Source organism: Lucilia sericata, unplaced genomic scaffold (assembly GCF_015586225.1).
Source record: "Lucilia sericata isolate MDLA Ls3-8-SP2 unplaced genomic scaffold, ASM1558622v1 Contig001421F_arrow, whole genome shotgun sequence".
NCBI classification, from domain to species: domain Eukaryota; kingdom Metazoa; phylum Arthropoda; class Insecta; order Diptera; family Calliphoridae; genus Lucilia; species Lucilia sericata.
Window position 1 is genome coordinate 1 of NW_023995354.1, and position 11935 is coordinate 11935.

Genomic DNA, 11935 nt, shown 5'->3' on the forward strand with positions numbered 1-11935 from the left:
TAGACTATAGACTAGACTATAGACTAAACTATAGACTAGACTATAGACTAGACTATAGACTAGACTATAGACTAGACTATAGACTAGACTATAGACTAGACTATAGGATAGACTATAGACTAGACTATAGACTAGACTATAGGATAGACTACACTATAGATAGACTATAGACTCGACTATAGACTCTACTATAGACTCGACTATAGACTAGACTATAGACTAGACTATAGATTAGACTATAGACTAGACTATAAACTAGACTATAGACTAGACTATAGACTAGACTATAGACTAGACTATAGACTAGACTATAGACTAGACTATAGACTAGACTATAGACTAGACTATGACTAGACTATAGACTAGACTATAGACTAGACTATAGACTAGACTATAGACTAGACTATAGACTAGACTATAGACTAGACTATAGACTAGACTATAGACTAGACTATAGACTAGACTATAGACTAGACTATAGACTAGACTATAGACTAGACTATAGACTAGACTATAGACTAGACTATAGACTAGACTATAGACTAGACTATAGACTAGACTATAGACTAGACTATAGACTAGACTATAGACTAGACTATAGACTAGACTATAGACTAGACTATAGACTAGACTATAGACTAGACTATAGACTAGACTATAGACTAGACTATAGACTAGACTATAGACTAGACTATAGACTAGACTATAGACTAGACTATAGACTAGACTATAGACTAGACTATAGACTAGACTATAGACTAGACTATGACTAGACTATAGACTAGACTATAGACTAGACTATAGACTAGACTATAGACTAGACTATAGACTAGACTATGACTAGACTATAGACTAGACTATAGACTAGACTATAGACTAGACTATACACTAGACTATAGACTAGACTATAGACTAGACTATAGACTAGACTATAGACTAGACTATAGACTAGACTATAGACTAGACTATAGACTAGACTATAGACTAGACTATAGACTAGACTATAGACTAGACTAGATAGACTATAGACTAGACTAGACTATAGACTAGACTATAGACTAGACTATAGACTAAATAGACTAGACTATAGACTAGACTATTAGCACTAGACTATTAACTAGACTATAGACTAGACTATAGACTAGATATAGACTAGACTTATGACTAGACTATAGGACTAGACATAGACTAGACTATAGACTAGACTATAGACTAGGACTATAGCCTAGAACTATAGACTAGACTATAGACCTCGACTATCGACTAGACTATAGACTAGACTTATAGACTAGACTATCGACTAGACTATAGACTAGACTATAGACTAGACTATAGACTAGACTATAGGACTAGACTATAGACCTAGACCTTATAGACTAGACTATTAGGACTAGACTATAGACTTAGAACTATAGACTCGGACTATAGACTAGACATAGACTAGACTATAGACTAGGACTATAGACTTAGACTATATGACTAGACTATAGACTAGACTATAGACTAGACTATAGACTAGAATATAGACTAGGACTATAGACTAGACTATACATATGTTTTGTCTACCATGTTTGTAATATTACAATATTTTACATAAAAATATATAGCCGTCTCGTTTAATAAATTGACATTCAAAACACGTTCTTAAACTGAATAAAAGAAAAAATATATACAGAATAAAAATCAAAACATTTTAATAAAGACGAAAGAACATTATTAAATTACAACTCAGTAATAATGAAGAAAATAACAACAGGAATGTTGTATGTATAACTGTTAAGTTAGGAATTTGAGAAAGAGAGGGTGGGGAAAAAGGGAAGATATACATACATAACCTCGAGTTAAGAGTCTATCTAACAATAAATTTATGCTTTCTGGGTTAACAAACACACAAATACAAATAAAGTTTACTAACAGATGACAAATAGTGGAGAAAAACCGTTATCTGACACCAGGGAAGGAAAATTGAAATTTTTAAATAGTACTAAAGTATAACACTAGATTATATTTATATGATGAATATTATTTAGAATACCCATCTCGACGTGCGGGTTGTTATGATTTACATGTATCACGACCCGCTATGGAAAAATATAACTAGATTACAGTCTAGTTAGAAAAAGTACCTAAAATGGTGCTGAAAGTAACACTGCTGAATTACCCATCCCTGTCTGCCACTCTATTTATAGAGTGAGAGTAAATAAGGAGAACAAATGTAGAGTGAGTATAGGTTTAAAATGCGTTGCTTTTATTATGGTTTATACTGTTTATAAGGAGGCTTGTTTTTTATATAGAAAAATACTATTATGTATAGAGAATTTTGTTATATACCTACTATTATATACATATATTTTTATATGTATATAAAAAATACGTTATATACATTTTAATATAAAAGCAACAGTTGTCTTTAGCAGGTCATGTATTGTGGAATAAAAACAATCATTAAAATTGAAAGGGAAATGACTTTTTAACAAGCTGTCAATTTATGCTTAACTTTGCTTTTCAGCTTTTCCTTTTTATTAACTGTTTAGATAAGATAATCAAGGTTAAAGGTTAAATTGAAATTTAATAGAAAGTTGTCAAATTGAAAACCAAAAGGTTTTTAATTAATTTTTAAAAATTGTTTAAATAAATTTGTGTTTTTAATTAAAAATAGTGTAATTAATTTATTTTTTTATTTAAAATTTTAATAAAAACATTTAAATCTTGCTTTTTTCTGATTATTGTTGTTTTAAAAAGTAGGTTAACTACTTTTTTGAATTTTTTTCAAATTAAACCTTTTAACAACAATGTAAAACACTTGAGCACTTTACAAAACCATTTTGAAATATGAAATGTTTTGTTTGATGGAATTAAGCATATCCTGTGCTCTCTGCCTCTTGCACTACCCCACTTCTAGACCCCATTAAATTATAATAAAGGAGTTTTTGTTGCTGCTGCTGCTGCTGTTAAAATTCCTACAACAGCCTTTAACAAAAACAATAGAAAATTGAAAAGTCAACTAGAGAGTGGAACAACAACAACAACAAAAATCACTTTATCAAATTCTCACAATACCCATAATAATAACTAACTCCCCCCTCCTTCAACTCTCCATTAAAGTAGAAACACACTTAGTCACTGCTATAACACTCAGTCAGGCTGTCGGGAAGTCAAATTTTTAAAATCCTGCTGGAAAATCTATTACGAAAAGTATTTTCATTCAAATTAAGTGTAAAAATATATATGTCTTATTAACAAATTTTTTATATTTTCAAAAGTTTTACTAAATAGGTCAAAGGTTATGTTAGTAAAACCTTTGCATTTTTTTGAAAATTGTTTAATTAAAATATTAAACATTATTTTTTGCTATAAAATTTCCCATATTTGTGAAAAAAAATAATCCTAAAAAGGTCAAAGGTCACATGTTCTAAATTTCAATATTTTGAGAAAAATTCTAATTGAAATTGTATAAATATATATTTTTCAAAATAGGTCAAAGGTTATGTTAGTAAAACTTTTGCAATTTTTTGAAAATTGTTTAATTAAAATATTAAACAATATTTTTGCTATAAAATTTCCCATATTTGTAAAAAAAAATCCTAAAAAGGTCAAAGGTCACATGTTCTAAATTTCATTATTTAAAGAAAATTTCTAATTGGAATTGTATAAATATAATTCAAATTTTAAACAATATTTTTGCAATAAAATTTCTTACTTAAAAAAAAAACATAAAAAGGTCAAAGGTCACATGTACTAAATTTCAATATTTTGAGAAAAATTCTAATTGAAATTGTATAAATATAATTCAAATATTTTTCAAAATAGGTCAAAGGTTATGTTAGTAAAACTTTTGCAATTTTTTGAAAATTGTTTAATTAAAATATTAAACAATATTTTTGCTATAAAATTTCCCATATTTGTGAAGAAAAAATCCTAAAAAGGTAAAAGGTCACATGTTGTAAATTTCAATATTTTGAGAAAAATTCTAATTGAAATTGTATAAATATATATTTTTCAAAATAGGTCAAAGGTTATGTTAGTAAAACTTTTGCAATTTTTTGAAAATTGTTTAATTAAAATATTAAACAATATTTTTGCTATAAAATTTCCCATATTTGTAAAAAAAATCCTAAAAAGGTCAAAGGTCACATGTTCTAAATTTCATTATTTAAAGAAAATTTCTAATTGGAATTGTATAAATATAATTCAAATTTTAAACAATATTTTTGCAATAAAATTTCTTACTTAAAAAAAAAACATAAAAAGGTCAAAGGTCACATGTACTAAATTTCAATATTTTGAGAAAAATTCTAATTGAAATTGTATAAATATAATTCAAATATTTTTCAAAATAGGTCAAAGGTTATGTTAGTAAAACTTTTGCAATTTTTTGAAAATTGTTTAATTAAAATATTAAACAATATTTTTGCTATAAAATTTCCCATATTTGTAAAAAAAAATCCTAAAAAGGTCAAAAGTCACATGTTCTAAATTTCAATATTTTGAGAATAATTCTAATTGAAATTGTATAATTATAATTCAAATATTAAACAATATTTTTGCAATAAAATTTCTTACTTAAAAAAAAAAAAAAAACATAAAAAGGTCAAAGGTCACATGCTCTAAATTTCAATATTTTGAGAAAATTTCTAACGGGAATTGTATAAATAAATTTTTACAAAACTATTTTACATAAAAACTTTATAAAAATGCCGAAATTTAACAAAAGGTCAAAGGTCATGTTAATAAAACTTATAAATTTTGTGAAAACTCTTAATAAGAAAATTTCTAATTGGAATTGTATAAATATAATTCAAATTTTAAACAACATTTTTGCAATAAAATTTTCTACTTGAAAAAAATTAAAGAGGTCAAAGGTCACATGTTCTAAATTTCAATATTTTGAGAAAATTTCTAACGGGAATTGTATAAATAAATTTTTACAAAACTATTTTACATAAAAACTTTATAAAAAATGTTGAAATTTAACAAAAGGTCAAAGGTCATGTTAATAAAACTTATAAATTTTGTGAAAACTCTTAAATAATATATTAGAAAAATATATTCTAAAGAAATTTTTATAATTAAAAAAAAAATTAAGAAAGGTCAAGGGTTATGTTTTCTACAATTTAATATTTCAAATGTATTTCTTGCTAAAAATTAAATTATAATTAAATTTTTTACATAGTTCAATTTCCTACTGGTTACTATTAATGGCACATGCTCAACAGAGAATTTATTATTATATTCGTATGTAATATGGGAAAAGCCATCCAGCCACCAGCCAGCCAGTATCACAAAGATTCACTATGATAAAGAATTTTTCAATATACTTTTCATTTCATTTAAGGTTTAGTGTACTAACAAAATTCAAACGAAACGGTTGGATAATATATAAAATAAAACTACATTTGATCAGATAGTAAAATTTGAAAATAAAACATAGAAATAATCTATTGCTAATAAACATTTAATAAAGAATTTAATAAAAAAATATATAAAATTAAACAAAATTTGTTAAAAGTAAGTTTTTTTTTTTATAGAAAAACTCTTTAAACTGAAAAAATCCTTATATAACTTAAAAAGTATGCAAAGTTTGCTTTTTGCCTTAAGTGTTTTATTAAATTTAATTTAAGTTAAAGAACTTGAGACTCAACTCTTACCTCTCTCAACCATTAGCAGCATCATTATCTGACTCCTTAACTCCTCCTTATTTGCTATATTACTTGTAACAACAAATATAATATACATATGTAATTGAAAAAAAATGGAAAACCCATTAAAATGTAAAACGGTAATAAAGTGAAGATTATATTAGGATTTAAGTACTAAGATTAAATTGTTTAATAAACATTTTATAAAGATCTACAGGTGGTTAAATTGGAACTTAAAGGAAAATTAAAAAAATTTAAAACTCTTAATATGCATTTCTGAAAGATTTTCCTTAAAATTTATTAAACTTAACAAATTTAAAAATATTTGATTTTTAAGGTTAGATCTGTGTTATTTTTAAATTGTTTATCATTTTATTGAAATATAGTTAATATGATTTTATTTTTTAAAACCCACAACATTTCAAAAATTTTAATTAATTTTTTAATTAAAACAGTTCAAAAATTGTTCATTCTTTTTTAGATTTCTTAAAAGTATCTGAAAATAAAAACTCAAATATAAAATTTCGGAAAATTATTCCGTTAATTTTTTATAAAAATTTCAAAACCAAAGAAAATATAGGAAATTTTATAAAAAAAATCTCAATCAATATTTAAAATTTCAAGATTTTGCAAAATAAAAAACAATAATTCATTTTTTTTAATTTTTTTTAAAAATTGTTGCAAAATGGAAAAAAAAAAACTTTTTTTCAAATATTTAATCAAAATGACCTTTGACCTCTTGTTAAAACACAAAAATGTTTAAGACATTTTCAAATTTCTAATTGAAATAAGCTTTTTTAGACAATCTTAAAATATCTCAGGATGTTTTTTAAGAAAGGTCAAAGGTCACATTATTCAAAATTAAATATTTAAAGTTTAATTCTTGTTAAAATTATTTATATTAATGTTCAAATCTAGTTGATATAAAAAAAAAAAAATTAGATTTTTGAACAATTTGTAAAAATTTTATGTTACATTAAATTTAAAGAATAGGTCAAAGTTCACTATTTATAAATTTTAATCATTTTATTTACAAAAATACTTCAAAAGAAGTTTAACATCTTTATCTCTATTATTATTTGTATGATAATAGTTCATAATGTAAATTTGTTAAATTTTAATAAAATTATACTGAAATTTTAAAATACAACACTGTATTTTATTCAGTTAAATGCAACCATGAGCTAGTGGAATAAACTACTTTTGAATATAAATAAAAAATTAGAAATTAAAATAAAAAAAATAAAATTTTTAAATTTTCTCTAAAATATGTTCCAAATAAAAAATATAAAAATTTGTCAAATAAAAAATCATTTAAATAATTGGTATAAATATACCTTTCCTAATCATTCGTCAAGCAAAAACTGGTAAGAATATATACTAACGATATTAATTTGAAAATGAATCCAAATAATTTTCGGCCAAAAATTCTTTCAAATATAGATTTTAAGAATCTGTGACCTTTGTTCTTTATATAATTTGTACATTTAATGAATGAAATGTGAAATTAATGAGATGCAGTCTAAATTACTTATTTTTCCCTTCCCTTATTTTTCATAATATAAGAATTAGCCATTATCTTTTCTTCCCCTTGTTATTTGCTTTAGGTTTACATATTAACATTTTAATAAAATCAATTAACAAAATTGTTTCTGTTAAACCAATTACCGCAGCACAACAGCCTCTAGTATTAACATTTACATACATTTTAAATGCCATATTTGTGTGTTTGTCGGCCGACGATCGACCGCTTTAATTAATTGAGAATTATTGCCTTAATGCCAAAATACAATTAACGATTTGTTTGTAAACAAAACAAATAATTAAGGAAATTAATGTAGGAATAGAGAAAATGGAGACAAAAACAAAATCGAAAAAATGTTAATTCAAGAAGAACAAAGACAGTACTCTAGTCTATAGTTTAGTCTAGTGAGTCTATAGTCTAGTCTATAGTCTAGTCTATAGTCTAGTCTATAGTCTAGTCTATAGTCTAGTCTATAGTCTAGTCTAGTATAGTCTAGTCTATAGTCTAGTCTATAGTCTAGTCTATAGTCTATAGTCTAGTCTAGTCTAGTCTAGTCTATAGTCTAGTCTATAGTCTAGTCTATAGTCTAGTCTAGTCTATAGTCTAGTCTATAGTCTAGTCTATAGTCTAGTCTATAGTCTAGTCTATAGTCTAGTCTATAGTCTAGTCTATAGTCTAGTCTATAGTCTAGTCTATAGTCTAGTCTATAGTCTAGTCTATAGTCTAGTCTATAGTCTAGTCTATAGTCTAGTCTATAGTCTAGTCTATAGTCTAGTCTATAGTCTAGTCTATAGTCTAGTCTATAGTCTAGTCTATAGTCTAGTCTATAGTCTAGTCTATAGTCTAGTCTATAGTCTAGTCTATAGTCTAGTCTATAGTCTAGTCTATAGTCTAGTCTATAGTCTAGTCTATAGTCTAGTCTATAGTCTAGTCTATAGTCTAGTCTATAGTCTAGTCTATAGTCTAGTCTATAGTCTAGTCTATAGTCTAGTCTATAGTCTAGTCTATAGTCTAGTCTATAGTCTAGTCTATAGTCTAGTCTATAGTCTAGTCTATAGTCTAGTCTATAGTCTAGTCTATAGTCTAGTCTATAGTCTAGTCTAGTCTATAGTCTAGTCTATAGTCTAGTCTATAGTCTAGTCTAGTCTAGTCTATAGTCTAGTCTATAGTCTAGTCTATAGTCTAGTCTATAGTCTAGTCTATAGTCTAGTCTATAGTCTAGTCTATAGTCTAGTCTATAGTCTAGTCTATAGTCTAGTCTATAGTCTAGTCTATAGTCTAGTCTATAGTCTAGTCTATAGTCTAGTCTATAGTCTAGACCCTACTACACTAAACAATAGTCCAGACTATAGACTAGGCTACAGTCCCAACTATAGACATCCTACAGTCCAGACTATATATTATCCTAGAGTTCAAACCATTGACTAAATTATAGTCCAGACGATAGACTGGAGAATAAACTAGTCTAGACTATAGACTAGACTATAGACTCGACTATAGACTAGACTATAGACTCGACTATAGACTAGACTATAGTCTAGTCTATAGTCTAGTCTATAGTCTAGTCTATAGTCTAGTCTAGTCTAGTCTATAGTCTAGTCTATAGTCTAGTCTATAGTCTAGTCTATAGTCTAGTCTATAGTCTAGTCTATAGTCTAGTCTATAGTCTAGTCTATAGTCTAGTCTATAGTCTAGTCTATAGTCTAGTCTATAGTCTAGTCTATAGTCTAGTATATAGTCGAGTCTATAGTCTAGTCTATAGTCGAGTCTATAGTCTAGTCTATAGTCTAGTCTATAGTCGAGTCTATAGTCTAGTCTATAGTCTAGTCTATAGTCTAGTCTATAGTCTAGTCTATAGTCTAGTCTATAGTCTAGTCTATAGTCTAGTCTATAGTATAGTCTATAGTCTAGTCTATAGTCTAGTCTAGTCTAGTCCATAGTCTAGTCTATAGTCTAGTCTATAGTCTAGTCTATAGTCTAGTCTATAGTCTAGTCTATAGTCTAGTCTATAGTCTAGTCTATAGTCTAGTCTATAGTCTAGTCTATAGTCTAGTCTATAGTCTAGTCTATAGTCTATAGTCTAGTCTAGTCTATAGTCTAGTCTATAGTCTAGTCTATAGTCTAGTCTATAGTCTAGTCTATAGTCTAGTCTATAGTCTAGTCTATAGTCTAGTCTATAGTCTAGTCTATAGTCTAGTCTATAGTCTAGTCTATAGTCTAGTCTATAGTCTAGTCTATAGTCTAGTCTATAGTCTAGTCTATAGTCTAGTCTATAGTCTAGTCTATAGTCTAGTCTATAGTCTAGTCTATAGTCTAGTCTATAGTCTAGTCTATAGTCTAGTCTATAGTCTAGTCTATAGTCTAGTCTATAGTCTAGTCTATAGTCTAGTCTATAGTCTAGTCTATAGTCTAGTCTATAGTCTAGTCTATAGTCTAGTCCTATAGTCTAGTCTATAGTCTAGTCTATAGTCTAGTCTATAGTCTAGTCTATAGTCTAGTCTATAGTCTAGTCTATAGTCTAGTCTATAGTCTAGTCTATAGTCTAGTCTATAGTCTAGTCTATAGTCTAGTCTATAGTCTAGTCTATAGTCTAGTCTATAGTCTAGTCTATAGTCTAGTCTAGTCTATAGTCTAGTCTATAGTCTAGTCTATAGTCTAGTCTATAGTCTAGTCTATAGTCTAGTCTATAGTCTAGTCTATAGTCTAGTCTATAGTCTAGTCTATAGTCTAGTCTATAGTCTAGTCTATAGTCTAGTCTATAGTCTAGTATATAGTCGAGTCTATAGTCTAGTCTATAGTCGAGTCTATAGTCTAGTCTATAGTCTAGTCTATAGTCGAGTCTATAGTCTAGTCTATAGTCTAGTCTATAGTCTAGTCTATAGTCTAGTCTATAGTCTAGTCTATAGTCTAGTCTATAGTCTAGTCTATAGTCTAGTCTATAGTCTAGTCTATAGTCTAGTCTATAGTCTAGTCTATAGTCTAGTCTATAGTCTAGTCTATAGTCTAGTCTATAGTCGAGTCTATAGTCTAGTCTATAGTCGAGTCTATAGTCTAGTCTATAGTCTAGACTAGTTTATTCTCCAGTCTATCGTCTGGACTATAATTTAGTCAATGGTTTGAACTCTAGGATAATATATAGTCTGGACTGTAGGATGTCTATAGTTGGGACTGTAGCCTAGTCTATAGTCTGGACTATTGTCTAGTGTAGTAGGGTCTAAAGTCTGGCCTTTAGACTCTTAAGATCTATAATTTGATTTCAGAAAATATATAAAATATATTCATAATTCCTTATCTCTAACAGTAATAACAAAATGGAGTACAAGTTAATAACCGAAGATCGTTACGACGATGTTATACGTCATCTAAGAGACAATTTTTTCGCTGATGAACCACTGAACAAGGCGGCAGGACTTTGTCGTCGTGGCATGGGTCATCGAGACTTGGAACATCATAGTATTGAAACTTTAGAAGATAATTTAAGTTTAATGGCGGTAAATGAAAATAATGAGGTAAATTTTGATAAAAAATGTCGATATAAATAAGATTTTATTAAAAAATCATTTAAATTTTTCAGATTGCTGGAGTTATTTTAAATGGTATTTTACATCCCGGCGATATAGAAAGTTCCCAAAAGAAACTGGAACTAAATGATGATGAAAAATTTAAGAAAATCTTTAAACTTTTGTATACTTTAAATTTAAAGGAAAATGTATTCAAACATTTTCAAGTGGATAAGGCTTTTGATGTGCGCATCTTATCGGTGGATAGTGCCTATAGGGGTCAGGGTATAGCCAAAGAATTGGTTAAACACAGCGAGGATATAGCCAAAGAATATGAGTTTAAGGTAATTTTTAAAAATTAATAAATTAATTTTATAAAAATATTGTATTTTAGCTCATGAAAGCGGATGCCACGGGTATATTTTCACAAAAAATCTTAAAATCTAGTGGTTTTGAGGTTTTACTGGAACAGTATTATAATAAATATGTGGATGAATTCGGCCAGCCTATTTTGAAAGTGGAGGCTCCACATATTAAGCTGCAATTGCTGTATAAGTTATTAAATTAAAAAGTTTTTAGTTGTAAGTTTTTTTTAGTACAAAGGTCCAATTTTCAATAACATTTGAAAATGGTCCTTCCTTTTTTTGATACAAGTTCCAGATTTAATGTTACTATTTTATATACCAAAAAATCAAACGTAAATATTTAAAGATATATTAAACAAGCGAGTCCATATATTAATATATATATTTTATAATAGTTTTAAGACAATAATTTAAACAATAAAGGTGGGAATTTTAGATTTATTTTAAATTGTAATAAAAAAAATATTTGTTTTTTAATTCTCCCCCAAAAAAATATTATGCAAACAATCAAACTACAGTATTATACGTATTTATATTATAAATGTGTTAATTTTAAAATAAACAATTTTATATATGTATTAATTAGTTAATAAAATTTAACAATAAATAAAATAATCAAAATACTTAATAATTGTTAGTGAAACAAAAAAAAAAAAAATAGTTTTATTTAAAAAAATATTTTTATTAAGGATGAAATTTGTAATAAATTATATAATTTTTGTTAATTTTCATAATATGTTAAAGTTTTATTAACATGACCTTTAACCTTGGTTTAAATTTCAGCAACTTTTTATCAAATGTTTGTATTTTTTATGCAAAACTTCCTATTTTATATTATTTTATAATTATTCTTTATTATATTCTAGAATTTTTTTTATTTTTATTAATTATATGTTGGAAAATCTT

The 11935-nt window shown here is 26.7% G+C and overlaps 1 protein-coding gene across 2 annotated transcripts; it reads left to right on the forward strand.

Annotated features, from left to right (window-relative positions):
- Positions 1-5355: 5355 nt before the first annotated feature.
- Positions 5356-11549, forward strand: LOC119611321 (dopamine N-acetyltransferase). Of its 2 annotated transcripts, none has more exons than XM_037966864.1 (4): positions 5356-5508; positions 10466-10673; positions 10739-11008; positions 11059-11549. In XM_037966864.1, the coding sequence occupies exons 2-4, from the start codon at positions 10476-10478 to the stop codon at positions 11230-11232; spliced, it is 642 nt and encodes a 213-aa protein (XP_037822792.1). In that variant the 5' UTR covers positions 5356-5508; positions 10466-10475; the 3' UTR covers positions 11233-11549. The 2 variants fall into 2 exon arrangements, with proteins under 2 accessions (XP_037822792.1, XP_037822793.1); XM_037966865.1 differs by lacking the exon at positions 5356-5508 and adding an exon at positions 6952-7006.
- Positions 11550-11935: the final 386 nt, after the last annotated feature.